Consider the following 18,294-nt stretch of genomic DNA (forward strand, 5'->3'; position numbering starts at 1 on the left):
CCCCAAAGGCCGAGAATTCATCCTGTCACGGTGGCAGAGCTGGGCCCAGAGCCATCCTGGGTGTCCCTCCATGGCCGTCCTGCCTGTCCCTGCCTCACACGGGCAGCCTGGGGCTGTGCTGGGGCTTTGGGAGCTGCCAGAGACAGAACTGGGATTGTCCAGCCCGGAGAGGAGCGGCTTTGGGGTGAGCTCATTGTGGCCTCCAGGACCTGGAGGGACCCAACAAGAAACACAGAGAGAGACGAGGGACAGAGGGACAGCTCAGAGGGAATGGCTCCCACTGCCAGGGGGCAGGGCTGGATGGGATTTTGGGATGGAATTCCTGGCTGGGAGGGTGGGAAAGGGCTGGGATGGAATTCCCAGAGCAGCTGTGGCTGCCCCTGGATCCCTGGCAGTGCCCAAGGCCAGGCTGGAGGCCCCTGGGATGGTGGAACATCCCTGCCACGGCACTGGCTGTTCCTCCGTGTCCCTTCCGACCCAAACCATTCACTCCGTGATTCCTGCCGGCTCTAAGGCGGATGAGGGCGCACAGGGACGGTTTGGAGCCCGGGCGCTGAGCTCGGTGCCAGCCCGGTGTCCCCGGGCCCGGCGGGAGCTCCGGCCGGTGCTGCCCCCGCGCTCCTCCCCGCCCGCAGGGGGCGCTGCAGCACCGGCCCGCCCGGAGCATGCGCACTGCGGGCACCCTGCGGGACCGGGGCGGGGCGGGCCGGACCCTCCGGTGCCCAGAGCCGCTGCCTGCCACCGGGCTCGGCCGTACCGCCTTCTGCTAGTGCCGAGCCCCCGTGCCCGGCTCTGAGGGCGGCCTCACCGACCCCGGTGCCCCGGGCCGGTTCTTCGCCCCTCCCGCTGACGGCGTGACTTTCAACCCGCTGCAGCCGGGGCGGGGCGGGGCTGTCGCTGCCGGTCGCTGTTCCCCCGGTGTCGCCTCGCTGCGGTCCCGGTGCAGCCGCGGGGACACCCACGTGGTGCCGGCGAGGCGGAACAGCCTCCCGACCATAGAGTCCGCGGGATAGAGCGGCGCGGCAGCGCACGCGCTCTGCGCAGGCCCCGCCCCTCGGCGCCGCCGCCCTATAAGAGGGCTCCGGCTGACGTCAGCGCTCTCTTCCGCCCGCTCTGCGCTCGCCAGCGAGACAGGGCCGAGCCGCCGCCATTGCCGTGACCCCCCCGCCCCGCAGCATCCGCCGCCATCCGCCACCATGGTGAGCCCCCGCCGCCCCCCGCCGCTCCCGGCGGGATCAGCGGCCGCCGCGCTTCCCGTATCGCCGGGGATGGCGGTTCCGCGGCCGCCGCGGGTCACACGGTGGCGGCTGCGGCCTGTGCTGCCGGGCTGGGCCGCGGCTGCGGGGCGAGGGTGGGGCGGCGAGAGGGGGCCGGTCTGGAAGGCCGTGACACCCCCGGAGCCGGCAGGAGCCGCCGGTGTCGGTGCCGGGGCTGCCGTTGGCCCGCGGGGCTCGGGAGCGGCCGCACTGATGTGGCAGCGCGGTGGCGGCGCCGGGGACGGGGCGCTGCGGTGCCGGTCATGCCTTATGTAACGCTGCGGTCTGGGCTGTCACCGGCACCCGCACCGGCCCGGGCTCGGCTTTGGGGGCGATTCGTGCCCCGTACCCGCTGACACCGCGGCTTGAGGGACACGGGGCAGGGAGGGGTTGGTGCCGCAGCCCCGCTGCGGTGCCATTGCTGCGGGTTGTGTTGTCAGCCAGGCAGAGGTGGTGTCACCGTGATTATGGCAGGTATTTATGGGCGGTTCGGCTTCCTTGGAATCGCCAAAGCTGGTTTTGTACGCGCTGAGTCCCCCTTCTCCCCTCCCTCAAGGTGAACTTCACAGTAGACCAGATACGGGCCATCATGGACAAAAAGGCCAACATCAGGAACATGTCCGTGATCGCCCACGTGGACCACGGCAAGTCCACGCTGACGGATTCCCTGGTGTGCAAGGCCGGGATCATTGCCTCGGCTCGGGCCGGCGAGACCCGATTCACCGACACCCGCAAGGACGAGCAGGAGCGGTGCATCACCATCAAATCCACGTGAGTGCCCTCCCTCGGGCTCCTGCTGCTCCCTGGGCTGGGCTCCTCCAGGAAGTGGAAGAAAATTTGGTCTAGTCCAGAAGCTCATCTCTGCTCATGAGGGTCTTGAATGGTGGAGCAAACTTGTGCTCAGTCACTGAGCAGTTCTTTGCTGGGGAAGCAGGAGCTTCATCCTCCCACTTGAGCACCAGGATTGTTGGATGAACCGTGGATGTGGTGTGGAGACCTTGGGAGCATCTCTGGGGATGTTCCTGGTGGCTGTGCTGCCACAGGGAGTGTGAGGACTCTGGGGCTGAAAAAGGGTTTAGATTAGTAAGAAAACCTTAAATAAATGAATTGGGAATGGAACCCTTTATGGGTGCTGGAGGACTGCAGGGAGTTGGAGGAGGTTGGGATTCTGGAGGATGTTGTGGTTGAGGAAGGACAGGTTGTAGTCTGTGCTCCTGTTATCTCACACCCTGACCTCCCTGGAATACACTTGAGGAAATCCTGGAGCCCAGCATTCGGGTTGGAAAAGATCTCCAAGGTCACCAACTCCATCCTTGTCAACCAGAGCAGAGCACTAGGTGCCACCTCCAGTGGTGGCAGCAGTTTGTGTGGGGCAAAACACTTCTAAACTTCAGAGAAGAACAACACAGATCATCATTTTAATGGTTTCTCTTTCTTTCAGAGCCATTTCTCTGTTCTATGAGCTCTCTGAGAACGACTTGGCCTTCATCAAGCAGAGCAAGGATGGTTCTGGTTTCTTGATCAACCTCATTGACTCCCCTGGGCACGTGGACTTCTCCTCAGAGGTCACTGCAGCTCTGCGAGTCACTGACGGTGCCCTGGTCGTCGTGGACTGTGTCTCTGGTGAGGTTTCGTGCAGCTGGAGAGGATTTTGGGGGATTTGGAGCTGGGGGTAGCTCACTGCTAACTGCGGCTGTGTTTGGCAGGCGTGTGCGTGCAGACAGAGACCGTGCTGCGTCAGGCCATCGCCGAGAGGATCAAGCCCGTGCTGATGATGAACAAGATGGACAGAGCGCTGCTGGAGCTGCAGCTGGAGCCAGAGGAGCTGTACCAGACCTTCCAGCGCATCGTGGAGAACGTCAACGTCATCATCTCCACCTACGGAGAGGGAGAGAGCGGCCCCATGGGCAACATCATGGTGAGGGAGCCTCTGGGCATGGGATGGAGCCACTGTGGGGAGAGGGAGCAGCTCCCTCAGGGAGAATTCCCTGTCCCAGGTGGAGGACGGGATTGTGAGATTGTGAGGGTGCCTGAGCTCCCAGGCTTGGGATGGCTTGGGGCTCCTGCTGGCTCCCCTCCCAAATTTCCTGTTCAAAGCCTGAGCAAATAAAGGTTGGGATTGGTGCCCAGAGCAGCTGTGGCTGCCCAGTCCCTAAAGAGTCCAAGGCCAGGCTGGACGGGGCTTGGAGCACCCTGGGGTTGTGGAAGGTGTCCCTGCTCATGGCAGGGGTGGAATGGGATGGTCCTAATGGTGCCTTCCCACCTTAATGTTCCTGGGAAGGGAGCAGGGCTGTGGGTGTCAGGTTCTGAGGACAAGCTGGAGGTGTCCAAGCCTTCCTGCTCCTCCTGGGAAGGATGGGAATCCTACCTGCACATGAACCTGAGCACACACCTGCTGGGAGTGGAGGAAAACCAACCCGATTCTATGGTGCAAAGCTAAACTGGTGCCTGTCCCAGCCCTCAGAGTGGTCACTGGCACAGAACTATCCAGAATCTCAGTGTCCTGGAGGCCCATTTTGTACTGGGGTGTTTTGGGATGGGCTGAGGCTGCCCCCCTGACCCAGCTCTGCTGTTCCCCCTCAGATCGACCCGGTGCTCGGGACCGTGGGCTTTGGCTCAGGCCTGCACGGCTGGGCCTTCACCCTGAAGCAGTTTGCTGAGATGTACGTGGCAAAGTTTGCTGCCAAGGGAGATGCCCAGCTCAGCCCGGCCGAGCGTGCCAAGAAAGTCGAGGACATGATGAAGAAGCTGTGGGGAGACAGGTGAGGAGGGGATGGTGGTGATTGAATTCCAGATCAGCTCTGCATGGCTGCAGCCTGGCCCTGCAGAGGGTGGGTAAAGGGGGCAGGGTGTGGTTGTGCCTGGTTTAACAGGAGTTAATTACATTTGGGTGAGTGCTGGAAGGCTGAAGGAGAGGGAAGGCAGGAAATGGCTCTTCCTCAGCAGCCCTGGGCTGTGCCCTGAGCAGGCAGGACAAGCTGTGTGTCTGGAGCTGACCTGAGCGTGGACATTTGTCTGATTTCCTTCTCTCCACAGATACTTTGACCCTGCTACTGGCAAATTCAGCAAATCTGCCACCAGCCCTGATGGAAAGAAACTGCCCAGGACCTTCTGCCAGCTCATCCTTGACCCCATCTTCAAGGTGAGTTCCTCAGGTTCCTCCTTGGCCGGCACCTCCCGCTCTGCGCTTCTATTCCGTGCGTGATGATGGAAAATTTCTTCACTTTGACCTGACGTGTTTGATTGAAGAAATTCAGCTGTCTGACACACCTGGGGGCACATGGGCTGTGTCCGCTGGGGGGAGGCTGGGTGCTGAGGAGGAGCAGGAGTTCTCTGCAGGTGCAGCTACTCCAAACTGGGTCAGTGCTCCAATGGCTGCTCTTGTCGCAGGTTTTCGATGCAATCATGAACTTCAAGAAGGAAGAGGCTGCTAAACTGATTGAGAAACTGGACATCAAGCTGGACAGTGAGGACAAGGACAAGGAGGGCAAACCCCTGCTGAAGGTGAGGCTGGTTTGAGTTCTCTGGGGAGCAGCTGAGCAGTTGTGCTGCTCCAGCTGTGTCAACATCAACCTACTTGGGAGGTGGGGAAGGAGGAGGAGGTGAACCCTGTTGGGAACCCTCTGACTGGGTCCTGCTGCTCTGCCCAGGCCGTGATGAGGCGGTGGCTGCCAGCTGGAGATGCCCTGCTGCAGATGATCACCATCCACCTGCCTTCCCCCGTCACAGCCCAGAAGTATCGCTGCGAGCTGCTCTACGAGGGCCCCCCTGACGATGAGGCTGCCATAGGTAGGAGGAGCTGCTGCTTTGCTGCCAGGCCTCAGCTCCAGCACGCCTGTAACCAGCTTGTTCTCCATGTGCACAGCTCAGGAGTGTCTGGGATTGAGTCTGTACCTTTTCTAGCATGGATCAAACAGTTTAGTGGCTCACAGCTCGGTTCTGGAGCACTGAGCTGACTGAGTAATCTCAGAGTAGCCAGAGGGTCCATCTGAGCCTGGATTTGTTGAAGACATTCCTTGGTGATGTGATCTTCCATGGAATCTCAGAATAGATTGGTTTGGAAGAGATCTTGGAGGTCAGCCCCATCTCCTGCCATGGCAGGGACACCTCCCACATTCCCAGGCTGCTCCAAGCCCCATCCAGCTTGGCCTTGGGCACTTCCAGGGATCCAGGAGCAGCCACAGCTGCTCTGGGCACCCTGTGCCTCCCAGGGAACAATGCCTTCCCAATGTCCCATCTATTCCTGCCCTCTGGTAGTGGGAAGCCATTCTCCATTTCCTCTTGTCCAGACAAAAACCCTTGGGCTGTGACAGTGGGTGCAAGTCTTGAGTTGGGGTTTGGGCTGGGTACCAGATCCATCAATACCTCTGCGCTAACCTGGTCTCTCTCCCCTGCCAGGCATTAAGAACTGTGACCCCAAAGGCCCCCTGATGATGTACATCTCCAAAATGGTGCCAACCTCTGACAAGGGACGTTTCTACGCTTTCGGCCGTGTCTTCTCTGGTCTCGTCTCTACTGGCTTGAAAGTCAGAATCATGGGACCAAACTACACCCCTGGCAAGAAGGAGGATCTGTACCTGAAGCCAATTCAAAGGTGTGTCCTGGCTGCGGTGTTGAGGGGTCCTGGTGCTGTCTCAGGTCTCTTCTGTCTGAGGCCTGTCAAGGTGCTTGGTTATGGGCTCACTGGGATCTCCTCCCCATCCCAACCTCACTAACCCACCTTTCCCTTCAGGACCATTCTCATGATGGGCCGCTACGTGGAGCCCATCGAGGACGTGCCTTGTGGAAACATCGTGGGGCTGGTTGGTGTGGACCAGTTCCTGGTGAAGACTGGAACCATCACCACCTTCGAGCACGCCCACAACATGAGGGTGATGAAGTTCAGCGTCAGCCCCGTGGTGCGCGTGGCCGTGGAGGCCAAGAACCCGGCCGACCTGCCCAAGCTGGTGGAGGGGCTGAAGCGCCTGGCCAAGTCTGACCCCATGGTGCAGGTGAGTGCATGGTGCAGGGACGGATCTAAGGATGCTGCCTCAACTCCTGGGGAAGTATTGAGTTGGGAAGTATTGAGCTGGTATCACAGCACCAATCTGCTGGCTTGGTGCTGTGATACCAGCAGATCGGTGGGGAGAACATCTAGAGGTAGCTCTGTGGGTCAAACACAGACAGGCAGAGGGTGTTGCTGGTGTTTGTGGCTGTGGCTCATTCTGAAGCTTCACCCGCTGTTCCCAGTGCATCATTGAGGAGTCTGGGGAGCACATCATCGCTGGCGCTGGGGAGCTGCACCTGGAGATCTGCCTGAAGGACCTGGAGGAGGACCACGCCTGCATCCCCATTAAGGTAGAGAGGCTGAGTGCTGGCTGAGCTCAGGGTTGGGGGTTTGTCCAGCTGTGGTTCCTCACACCCCCCTGTCCCGCAGAAATCGGATCCCGTGGTGTCGTACCGCGAGACAGTCAGCGAGGAGTCCAACGTGATGTGCCTTTCCAAGTCCCCCAACAAACACAACCGGCTGTACATGAAGGCGCGGCCCTTCCCCGACGGGCTGGCCGAGGACATCGACAAGGGCGAGGTGTCGGCGCGCCAGGAGCTGAAGCAGCGGGCGCGGTACCTGGCCGAGAAGTACGAGTGGGACGTCACCGAGGCCAGGAAGATCTGGTGCTTCGGGCCCGACGGCACCGGCCCCAACATCCTCACCGACATCACCAAGGGAGTGCAGTACCTCAACGAGATCAAGGACAGCGTGGTGGCCGGCTTCCAGTGGGCCACCAAGGAGGTGAGGCATGGTGTCTTGGTGGCATCCAGGGTTCAACACATCCTTATTTTTGTAATGCTTCTCATGGAGCAAAATGTAATATCTGGACAGGCCAGTGAATAACACAGTTGGCTTCAGGAGGAAAGATGCTCTGAGGGTCTTGGCCTTATCTAGCAATTATTTTCAGGATTAGACAGGACTGCAGGGTAAATTGACAAACTGGGAGCAGCAACAGGAGAATTCATTTTCCTGTTTACCATTCAGTTTCAGTCTGAGGGAGATTCCGAGCCAGCAACTTCTATGACATTACTGAGACCAAAAAACACCCCATTTCCCTTGGCCAAATACTTGGGTTTCAGCGCCATAAATGTGTGACAGCTCTTGTGGCTTGAACCTCAGCTGATCACAAGGATGCTGCAGTGATGGCACAGGGTTGGGAGCTGGTGCCCCTTAAGTTGGGAAAGACCTCCCAGAGTCCAACCTTTGTAGGTTTGAAGGTTCATCCCTCAGCAGGGAGATGGAGCGGCACCTGGGTGGGCTTGCTGCTCAAGGAGCCGCTTCCACGGCGCTCCTGTGAGCCAGGGCAGCAGCACCCATGTGGCAGTGCCCAGGTTGGTGACATGTGCCCCCGTCGTGCCCTGGCAGGGGGTGCTGTGTGAGGAGAACATGCGCGCCGTGCGTTTCGACGTGCACGACGTGACCCTGCACGCCGACGCCATCCACCGCGGCGGCGGCCAGATCATCCCCACGGCGCGGCGCTGCCTCTACGCCTGCGTGCTGACCGCCCAGCCCCGCCTCATGGAGCCCATCTACCTGGTGGAGATCCAGGTGAGCAGCCCTGGTGGGGTAGTCACCAATATCACAGGTGGGACCCGCCTCAGCTTGGCTGGCCCTTGGTGCTGAACCTAATAGTGGCACTGTGGTGTTTGACCCCAGAGACACCTTTGGCTGGCTAGTTGTGTGGTGTTTCACCCCACAGACACTTTGGGCCAGCTGGGTGTGTGATGTTTCACCCCACAGACACTTTTGGCTGGCTGGGTGTGTGGTGTTTCACCCCACAGACACTTTGGGCTGGTGGGTGTGTGGTGTTTCACCCCACAGACAGTTTTGGCTGGCTGGGTGCTGCAGCTGGGCCCATGGGGACAAGTCCAGGCCTGCAGGAGCTCTGGTGGTGGTGGGATGGAGCTCCCTCCTGTGGAGGGGCTGCTCCTCAGGTTTCCCTCTGTGGAGAAGCTTTAAGGCAATGGTGAAGGAAAGGAGTCGGTTCTGATGGAAGGTTTGGATCCAGAGCTTTATTCTGGCCTCTGAATGCAGCATCAGCTCCAGCAGAACTCCCTGAGCCCCTGGTTGCTGTTCCTTTGAACCCCAAGGGTCAGGGAGCCACCGACCAGGGACAGGAGGGGAGGGACAAAGGACACCTGGATGGCCCCAATGCCCCCCAGGGGTAGAGGGCATCCTTTGAATCTGCCCAATCCCTTCTGGAATTCCAGGACTGACAGACAGTGCTGGGCAGGGGTCAGGGAGGGGAAAGGAGAGGGGACTGACACACCTGGGAGGGAATCTTCAGGGGAGGGACCCAGGTTCTGAGGTAAACCCTGAAATCACAACACACCCCAGCCCCTGCCAGCCCTGAGGGAAGGGGGAACAGCAGCTGGGTGCAGTCCTGACCCTGGTCTCTCCTGCAGTGCCCGGAGCAGGTGGTGGGAGGCATCTATGGAGTGCTGAACAGGAAACGTGGCCACGTGTTTGAGGAGACCCAGGTGGCCGGGACCCCCATGTTCGTGGTCAAGGCGTACCTGCCTGTCAATGAGTCCTTCGGTGAGTGCTGGGGCCATCCTGGGAGGGACAGCCCTGGGCAGGGCCTCAGGAGATCCTTGGGTTGAGCTGTTCACCCAGCACTGAGCCGTGTGCCCAGGTGCCACATCCACACAGACGGGGACTCCAGCACTGCCCTGGGCAGCCGTGCCAGGCTTGACCATCCTTCTGGGGGAAAACTTAACCTAGAAATCTCCAACCCTCCCTTGGTACAGCTTGGGGCTGTTCCCTCTCATCCTGTCACTTGTTGCCTGGGAGAAGAGACCAAGGGTGCAGAACATTTTAGGTTGGAAGGGACATTTCAGTGTCTTCAGTGCCACCCCTGCCATGGGCAGGGACACCTTCCACTGTCCCTGGCCTTGGACATTTCCAGGGATCCAGGGGCAGCCACACCTGCTCTGGGAATTCATCCCAGCCCTTCCCAGCCAGCAATCCCTTCCCAATATCCCATCTATCCCTGCCCACTGGCAGTGGGAATCCATTCCCTGTGTCCTGTCCTTCCATATGCTTGTCCAAAGTTCCTCTCCAGTTTTAGGCGTTGGAATGGTCTCTAAGTTCTTCCTGGAGCGTTTTTTCCCTTCCCACCTCCCATTGGTTGGGATCTCAGGAGGCTTTTGAGAGCTGCTCAGGGTTCCTCCATGGAAAGGAGGAAAGATCTATCCATGGACGCAACATTGAACTACAACCACTCCTGTCCCACCTCACGTTTTGTCTTGTCCCTCACAGGTTTCACAGCAGATCTGAGGTCCAACACGGGTGGCCAGGCCTTCCCCCAGTGTGTCTTTGACCACTGGCAGATCCTGCCCGGGGACCCCTTCGACAGTGCCACCCGGCCAGCCCAGGTGGTGGCCGAGACCCGCAAGCGCAAAGGGCTCAAGGAAGGAATCCCTGCCCTCGACAACTTCCTGGACAAACTCTAATGACACTCATGGAACTCTGGGAGAGCAGGAAAAATTTAATTAATTAGCGTTATCACCCATGCCGCCAGGGGCTAGGCGCCTGTGACCACCATCTTGTTAATTAAATGGGTTTCATAGCGATTTTGAGAACTTCAAATGAGGAAAACAAACAAAAAGAAAAAAAAAAGCCTTATAGGTTTCTGTGTTGCACATGACTCATCTTTGCCATTGTAACTAAAACATTTCCACTAGATCTGCCCAATTCTGTATTTATTTGACTCAAAAAAAAAAAAAAAATACTGCTGCAGAATGGCCTAGAAGGGAGTGGGGGCGTGCTTAAAGAGGACAAGGAAAATGGGGGGAAAGAGAGAGGGGGTGAGGATGCCTTATCTGCAGCGTGACTGTCCGTCGTGCCCATCGCCGCCTGTATTAGTGCCACTGGAATTAATAAAATTGGATAAATGGTGACGAAAAGTGAATTTTTGGGGCGTTTTAAGGGTGAGGGTGGCGCCCTCTGGTGGGAGTGAAGGGGTGGTGCCACCTTGGCTCCGCCCACTCGGCCGCGAGCCGCGGGGCGGGGCCTCTGACGGGAGTGGGCGAGGCTTGGATGAATGGGGTGCTGCGATGTGGGCGTGGCTTCATGCGGAGGTGGGCGTGGTCGGTGTGGGAGGGGGCGTGGCCTGCTGTGCTGGAATGTGGCGGTGGCGGCGCGGGCGGCGGCGGCCCAGGTTGGGAACGGGGGCCGGTGCTGATGAGGGGTCCGGGAGAGGCCGGGAGGGGCCGTGCGGGCGGGAGAGGGGTGATGGACGGAGGCTGCGTGGCGTGGGGAGCGAGGGATGGCGCGGGGAGCGGTGCGTGGGGGTGGTGAGGCCTGTGGGGTGGCGTGGGGAAGGAAAGGAGGAATGGGGGGGCTGTGGGTGTGGGGGCTGTGGGGCTGGGAGGGGCTGCGGGTCGGGAGAGGGGTGGAGAGGGATTGGGGGGCCTGTGGGATAGGGAGGGGCTGTGTGGGAGCGGATTGGGAGGGGCTGGAAAAGGAGGGGTAGGGATTGGGATGGGGAGGGACTGGGGGATGTGGGTGCGAGAGGGGCTCTGGGGAATTGGGGTGGGGAGGGGCTGTGGGGCTGGAAAAGGAGGGGCGGGGATTGGGATGGGGGGGATGTGGAGAAGGGAAGGGACGGGGAGGGACTGGGGCGCTGTGGGTGCGAGAGGGGCTCTGGGGAATTGGGTGGGGAGGGGCTGTGGGGCTGCAAAGGGATGTGCAGGGATCGGGAGCTGAGTGGGTCTGGGGGCTGTGGGGCAGGGAGGGTCAGCGGAGGGGAAATGGGCCAGGAAAGGGATGAGGATTGGGGGGACAGCGGGTGTGGGGCCTGTGGAGCAGGGAGAGGCCGTGGCCCCCTTCCCTTCTCTATCCCCGGGCTTTTTGGGGTGTGGTGAGACCAGGGAATGAGCCCGTGGTTCTGCCGCCCGGCCCGGGGCTGTGCATCCCCCGGGATCCCTGTGCTGGGTGTCGGTGTGATCTCCGGGACTCAGCCCCCCGTTCCCGGTGCTGGTCCGTGGCTATCAGTGTGATCTCCGGGACTCAGCCCCCCGTTCCCGGTGCTGGTCCTTGGCTATCAGTGTGATCTCCGGGACTCAGCCCCCCCGTTCCCGGTGCTGGTCCGTGGCTATCAGTGTGATCTCCGGGACTCAGCCCCCCCGTTCCCGGTGCCACAGGTGCTGATCCCCGGCTGCTCCCGCTCCTGACACCCAGCGCTGGCAGCGGCGGGGCGGCTCCCGCTCCGAGGGCCCCGCAGCCATGTCCACCTTCCGCCAGGAGAGCGTGGAGGATTTCTATGAGATGGGAGAGGAGCTGGGCAGGTGAGGCTCATCCCGCTGCCTTCTCGGGGGTCTCCATGGCTGCAGCCCTGCCGGGGGCTCCGCTGGATCCGCCTGCTGGGTCCCCGCGCTGTCCCTGTGCCCCTCTGCAGGCAGCAGGGCCGGGGCTGTGCCCAGTCAGGCATCTCTGGCGGATGGAGGTTTTTTTAAAAGCGTTAATTAACGTTGTTCCCGGCGGAGCTCCGGTCCGGGGCTGGCGGCTTCCGGCTCTCCTCGCCTGGCCCCGCGCCTGTGGGAGGGATCCAGGGTGACTCAGAGCCCAGATGGGATTTAATCAGCCGGGATGCAGAGGCGGCGCTGGGGGAGCCGCCTGCCTCGGGATCCTCCAGCGCTGCCTCGGCCGCGCCAGCCCCGCGGGCGCTGGGGCAGCAAAAGCGTTCTGGGTCACTTAAGTGGGTTTTTATCAAAGCAGAGGAACTTGCAGGAGTTGCTGCAGGTTCTTTTGCCTCTCTGTGGCTGGGGTTGTTTGTGAGCCATGGGGAGGGATGTGGTGGCCGTGGCTGGACCCACTCTGTCCCCCAGGGCTGTGCAGGTGCCTGGCCACGATCCTGGGCTGTATAAAGGTATAAAGGAGTTTCCCTGGCCATGATTCAGGGATGGATAAAGGAGTCTCCCTGGCCATAATCCAGAGATGTATAAAGGTATAAAGGAGTTTCCCTGGCCATGATTCAGGGATGGATAAAGGTGTAAAAGAGTCTCAGGTCCATGTGCAGTCTCTCTGATTTCAGGTATTTCCCCTCCACCTGCCTTCTCCGTCAGGGCTTTGGGGTCTCCCAAGACCCCAAAGCCTGGGGTTTGCTCCAGGAGTGGGTGGGCATCCCCAGATCCCAGCTCATGGCACTCCTGGGATGAAACCCTCATCCTGCAGTGCCCATCGTGCAGTGCCCATCGTGCAGTGCCCATCGTGCAGTGCCCCTCCTGCAGCGCCCAGGCAGGACGTGCTGAGCTCCCTCTCCCCGCAGCGGGCAGTTCGCCATCGTCAGGAAGTGCCGGGAGAGGAAGACGGGGCTGGAGTACGCGGCCAAGTTCATCAAGAAGCGGCGGCTGTCGTCCAGCCGCAGGGGCGTGAGCCGCGAGGAGATCGAGCGCGAGGTGGACATCCTGCGCGAGATCCAGCACCCCAACATCATCACCCTGCACGACATCTTCGAGAACAAGACCGACGTGGTGCTCATCCTGGAGCTGGTGTCCGGCGGGGAGCTCTTCGACTTCCTGGCCGAGAAGGAGTCGCTGACGGAGGAGGAGGCCACGCAGTTCCTCAAGCAGATCCTGGACGGGGTGCACTACCTGCACTCCAAGCGCATCGCCCACTTCGACCTCAAGGTGAGCTCTGGGAGCTGCAGACACCACCCTGGGAGCAGGGATGGGCCCCAGGTGGGCTCTGGGAGCTGCAGACACCACGCTGGGAGCAGGGATGGGCCCCCAGGTGGGCTCTGGGAGCTGCAGACACCACTCTGGGAGCAGGGATGGGCCCCAGGTGGGCTCTGGGAGCTGCAGACACCCTGTGTTCAGCTCTGGGAGCAGGGATGGGCCCCCAGGTGGGCTCTGGGAGCTGCAGACACCCTGTGTTCAGCTCTGGGAGCAGGGATGGGCCCCCAGGTGGGGTCTGGAAATCAGTGAGGGTCAGTGCACTCCTGCAGAGCAGTGGGGCTGGTGCTTGGGATCTCATCCTCTCCTTTGGTGCTTGGGATCTCTCCCCATTTGAGGCACATCCTCTCTGGTGCTTGGGATCTCTCCCAGCTTGAGGCAGTCATCCTTCCACTCTAGTGTTTGGGATCTCTCCTAATTTGAGGCACTCATCCTCTCCTCTGGAATGAGGAGCCCAGGGCAGCTTCCCAGGCTGCTGTGTAGGGACAGCCCCAGCTCCTCTCCCCCCACAGCCAGAGAACATCATGCTGCTGGACAAGAACGTGCCAAACCCTCGCATCAAACTCATCGACTTTGGGATTGCCCACAAGATCGAGGCTGGCAACGAGTTCAAGAATATCTTTGGGACCCCAGAGTTTGTAGGTGAGCATTCCTGGGGGCTTCTCGGGGTACTGAAAGCTTTGGATTAACCCTGGAGAGACACCCAGCACTCTGGTGCTGCTGCCAGGATGTGTCCATGGGGCCAGGCTTCCTTCCCCCACAATAAATCCATTTTCTCCCCTTTCCTCCTAAAGCCCCAGAAATTGTGAACTACGAGCCCCTGGGGCTGGAGGCCGACATGTGGTGAGTGATTCCCCTCCTGAACCCCTTCCATGGCTCCAGCAGCCAAACCCCTCATGCCAAAAGCTCTGTGGGACTTCATCCTCCTCTGTGGGACTTCATCCTCCTCCCCCTCTCTCTTCCAGGAGCATCGGGGTCATCACCTACATCCTGTGAGTATGAGGCAGCTCTGGAGGGGACAGGGCTGCAGGACGAGCCCCCCACCTCGGGCTGGAGCCTTTTTGGGGTGTCCCAACCCACTCTCTCCTCAGGCTGAGCGGAGCCTCCCCGTTCCTGGGGGAGACAAAGCAGGAGACGCTGACCAACATCTCTGCTGTCAACTACGACTTCGATGAGGAATATTTCAGCAACACCAGCGAGCTGGCCAAGGACTTCATCCGCCGCCTGCTGGTCAAGGACCCCAAGTGAGGGACAGGGAGCAGAGCTGGGGGTGTCTCTGGGAGAGGGGACAGTCCCCCCAGTGAGGGACAGGGAGCAGAGCTGGGGGTGTCTCTGGGAGAGGGGACAGTCCCCCCTGCCCACCCTGCTGTGCACAGGCAGCTCCCTCTCCCCTGCCTGCACCAGGGTGGGGTGAATTCTGGGATCACCCCGAGGGTGCAGGAGCTCCACTGGGGTTTGGGGGGGGTTTGAGCTGGGCTCCGGGTTTGGGAAGGAGCAGTGGGGACAGGAGGTTCCCACATCATCCTCTGCCTGTTTCCCTTGGGAGGCAGTTTGAGGGGTTGGGGGCTGGATGCAGCCCCTGCCTGGAGGGCCCTGAGTGCAGCAAGGCTCAATCACAGGATCCAAGCTGCTTTTGCAGGGCTGTAACAGGGAGAGAGGAGCAGAGCCTCTGCCCTGATCCCAGCCGTGCTGTGTTTACAGGAAGCGAATGACCATCGCCCAGAGCCTAGAGCACCCTTGGATTAAGGTGAGAAGTCAAAGAATCAGCATTTTTGGGTGCCTGACCCCCCGAGGCCAGGGCTCTGCTGCTCCCCCAGCCCTGTGGGGACCAGTTTGGTGTCACTGCCTGTGACGCTGCTGCAGCCACCGCTGTCCCTGCCACAGGTGATCAAGAGGAGGAACGTGCGCAACGAGGACAGCGGCAAGAAGCCCGAGCGGCGCCGGCTGAAGACCACGCGCCTCAAGGAGTACACCATCAAATCCCACTCCAGCATGCCCCCCAACAACACCTACATCAACTTCGAGCGCTTCTCCAAGGTCATGGAGGAGGTGGCTGCGGCCGAGGAGAGCCTCCGAGAGCTGGGGAGGAACAAGAAGTCCTTCCAGGAGGACATCGAGGCGCTGCTGTCCATCTACGAGGAGAAGGAGTCGTGGTACAAAGAGGAGAACGAGAGCATCAGCCAGGACCTGCGGCAGATCCGGCAGGAGCTGCACAAGACGGAGGCGCTGAAGAAGCAGGCGCAGGAGGAGACCAAGAGCGTGGTGCAGGCGGCCAACGGGCTCAAGCGGCGCTACCGCAAGCTGGAGAACCACTACGAGGCCCTGGCCAAGCAGGTGGCCTCGGAGATGAAGTTTGTGCAGGAGCTGGTGTGGTCCATCGAGAGGGAGAAGCTGCAGAGCAGCGAGGGCGACGGCAGCATCCGCTAACCCTGCTCATCCCCGGGGGCTGCGCTGCTCCCCACTCCCTCTGCTCCTCCCTGGGGGCTGGGACTGCTCCTGGTGCCCCTGCTCATCCCCGGTGCTCCTGCTCACCTCCTGGGGCTGGGGCTGCTCCTGGTGCCCCTGCTCATCCCCGGGGGCTGCGCTGCTTCCCGCTCCCCCTGCTCCTTCCTGGGGGCTGGGGCTGCTCCTGGTGCCCCTGCTCACCCCTGGTGCCCCTGCTCATCCCCGGGGGCTCTGCTGCTCCCCACTCCCCCTGCTCCTCCCTGGGGGCTGGGGCTGCTCCTGGTGCCCCTGCTCACCCCTGGTGCCCCTGCTCATCCCTGGGGGCTCCGCTGCTCCCCGCTCCCCCTGCTCCTTCCTTGGGGCTGGGGCTGCTCCCCAGTGCCCCTGCTCACCCCCGGTGCCCCTGCTCACCTCCTGGGGCTGGGGCTGCTCCTGGTGCCCCTGCTCACCCCCGGTGCCCCTGCTCACCCCCGGGCAGTGCCCCAGCTCGGTGTTAAGGGGGGGTTTGTGCCTCCCTGGAGCCCCCCCTCAGGGTGCTGGGGCTGTGCCACGTGCAGCTCCTCTCTGGCTCCTGTTCCTGCACTCCCCAGGACGTTTGTCCCCCCCCTGTCACCCGGGTCCCCGAGCTGCCCCAGTGCCCCATGGGGGGGTTGGTGTGCAGAGCTCCCCTCTGCGCTGCAGCAGCAGCCATGCACGGGCTGGGACCAAGGACTGATCCCTGCGTGGCCTCACGCTCCGCAGCCCCCCTGCACCCCACATTCCCCCCAGGCTGCTGCACCCCTTGTCCCCCTGTCCCAGCCCTGGCTCCCCCTTTTCCCACAATAAAGGTTTCTGTGTAGTGGGGTGGCTGCCTCAGCTCCTGCCATGGTGGGACAGGGCTTGGGAGGGAGATAAGGATGTGCCCTGTGGTGACAACTCCCCCACTGTGCTCCTATCCCAGAGGGAATTCCTTAATTTGGGGAGAAAAATGCTTTTTATTCCTTGTGAAACCCAGTGCTGGTGGGTGAGCTCGCTGTGGGCATGGAGGGAGGTCTGGGGGTGCTTTGTGGGGTGTTCCCAGGCTGGGGGAGCCCCCAGCTCCTCGTGCCTCAGATCCCTCACTCCTGGGGACAGGGGGAGCCAGGTCCCAAACCGTTCTCACGTTCCAGAGAACACCAGGGCAGGGAGCACGGTTCTCATTTACCAGGGCAGGGAGCACATTTCCCCATTTACCAGGGCAGGGAGCACGGTTCCCATTTACCAGGGCAGGGAGCACATTTCCCCATTTACCAGAGCAGGGAGCACGGTTCCCATTTACCACGGCAGGGAGCACATTTCCCCATTTACCAGAGCAGGGAGCACATTTCCCCATTTACCAGAGCAGGGAGCACGGTTCCCATTTACCAGGGCAGGGAGCACATTTCCCCATTTACCAGAGCAGGGAGCACATTTCCCCATTTACCAGGGCAGGGAGCACAGTTCCCATTTACCAGAGCAGGGAGCACATTTCCCCATTTACCAGGGCAGGGAGCACGGTTCCCATTTACCAGAGCAGGGAGCACATTTCCCCATTTACCAGGGCAGGGAGCACATTTCCCATTTACCAGAGCAGGGAGCACATTTCCCCATTTACCAGGGCAGGGAGCACATTTCCCCATTTACCAGGGCAGGGAGCACATTTCCCCATTTACCAGGGCAGGGAGCACGGTTCCCATTTACCAGGGCAGGGAGCACATTTCCCCATTTACCAGGGCAGGGAGCACATTTCCCCGTTTACCACCGCAGGGAGCACGGTTCCCATTTACCAGAGCAGGGAGCACGTTCCCATTTACCACGGCAGGGAGCACATTTCCCCATTTACCACGGCAGGGAGCACGTTTTCCCTGGGAGCACCGCGGGCTTCCCGACTGCCTGCGGCCCCTGGAGCCCAGCTCCAGCAGAATTTGATCTGGGGAATCACCAGCCAAATGCCAAATGCCAGTGCATGGCAGGCGTCCCCCTGGCTGGCCAGGGTGGCTTCACCTCCAGCTCAGCTCCGGGCCCAGGGGATTTGCTCCATTTAGGGTTTGTCACTGTTTTGTGTCCCCTGTGGCTCCCTGGGGACCAGGGGGGCTGTGCCCCCTGTCCCTGCTGACGTCCCAGCAGGTGCAGGTTTCACCCCCGTGCACGGCACACGTGGACCTGTGATCATTTAATCTGCCTGGTGTTCCCTGCCAAGGCTCTTGGCTGCCAGGGGAGGTGACCGGGCTGTCCCAGTGTCCAGCAGGGCCACCAGCCCTGGCCACGTGAGTGAGGGGACACCTGGGGGCTCAGGGTGCCCACCCGGGCCCTGTTTGTGGGGCTGGTGCAGCCCCAGCTCTGCAGGGGCAGTGGGTGAAAGGATGTATGGAAATCCCATAGCCCCGGCTGTTCCCGGGCTGGGCAAAGGGCACATAGTGAGAAACATTTCCTGCGTTCTCCTCCTGCCCAGGCTTTGGGTTTCACACTCCCAAAAGGCTCCTGGAAGTCACCGGTCGTTCACCCCAGCCCCGGAGCAGCAGGGGGATCTCACTCACGTGGGTGCACAGAATGACACCAGAATAGCTCTAAAAAAGGAGAATTTGGGGTGTGATTCATGATGGCACAAATCTCCTCATCCTGAGGCCCGCAGGAACGGGCTGTGCTGCCCCTGGCGGTTCCAGCACTGTGACATTCCCAGGACGTTCTGCTCCAGCCCCTCTCAGCAGCTGGAGCTGCCACCCCCCCGTGACGTTTTCCCTCTGTGGACAGACACCAAAATTCCTTTTTTAGGCTCCCATTTCTGCTTCCCAGAGTTTGGCAGGAGATGGGAGCGAGGGCTTTTCCCTTATACGTCTTCACAAACCCCAAACGCTTCTGTGCCCTTAAACCAACGGGTGCAGGCAGAGGG

General features: G+C 60.9%; 2 protein-coding genes and 1 non-coding gene across 4 annotated transcripts; all 3 read left to right on the forward strand.

Moving 5' to 3' along the window:
- Window positions 1-1,080: 1,080 nt before the first annotated feature.
- Window positions 1,081-10,062, forward strand: EEF2 (eukaryotic translation elongation factor 2). The gene is made up of 15 exons (XM_058821306.1): window positions 1,081-1,199; window positions 1,813-2,027; window positions 2,698-2,879; window positions 2,963-3,174; window positions 3,840-4,018; window positions 4,293-4,398; window positions 4,647-4,760; window positions 4,907-5,045; window positions 5,655-5,850; window positions 5,989-6,247; window positions 6,486-6,593; window positions 6,673-7,026; window positions 7,651-7,833; window positions 8,691-8,823; window positions 9,547-10,062. Exons 1-15 carry the CDS (start codon window positions 1,197-1,199, stop codon window positions 9,738-9,740), a joined length of 2,577 nt encoding a protein of 858 aa, XP_058677289.1. The 5' UTR covers window positions 1,081-1,196; the 3' UTR covers window positions 9,741-10,062.
- Window positions 4,455-4,523, forward strand: LOC131569101 (small nucleolar RNA SNORD37). Its single transcript, XR_009275766.1, has one exon. It is a non-coding gene; the product is annotated as a small nucleolar RNA SNORD37 (small nucleolar RNA).
- A 267-nt stretch (window positions 10,063-10,329) lies between the features above and the next one.
- Window positions 10,330-16,211, forward strand: DAPK3 (death associated protein kinase 3). Of its 2 annotated transcripts, none has more exons than XM_058820978.1 (9): window positions 10,330-10,367; window positions 11,433-11,576; window positions 12,557-12,917; window positions 13,475-13,604; window positions 13,757-13,805; window positions 13,928-13,954; window positions 14,054-14,206; window positions 14,664-14,709; window positions 14,847-16,211. In XM_058820978.1, the coding sequence occupies exons 2-9, from the start codon at window positions 11,515-11,517 to the stop codon at window positions 15,387-15,389; spliced, it is 1,371 nt and encodes a 456-aa protein (XP_058676961.1). In that variant the 5' UTR covers window positions 10,330-10,367; window positions 11,433-11,514; the 3' UTR covers window positions 15,390-16,211. The 2 variants fall into 2 exon arrangements, with proteins under 2 accessions (XP_058676961.1, XP_058676960.1); XM_058820977.1 differs by lacking the exon at window positions 10,330-10,367 and adding an exon at window positions 10,389-10,447.
- The last annotated feature ends 2,083 nt before the right edge of the window (window positions 16,212-18,294 follow it).

Source organism: Ammospiza caudacuta, chromosome 28 (genome assembly GCF_027887145.1).
Source record: "Ammospiza caudacuta isolate bAmmCau1 chromosome 28, bAmmCau1.pri, whole genome shotgun sequence".
Lineage (NCBI taxonomy): Eukaryota > Metazoa > Chordata > Aves > Passeriformes > Passerellidae > Ammospiza > Ammospiza caudacuta.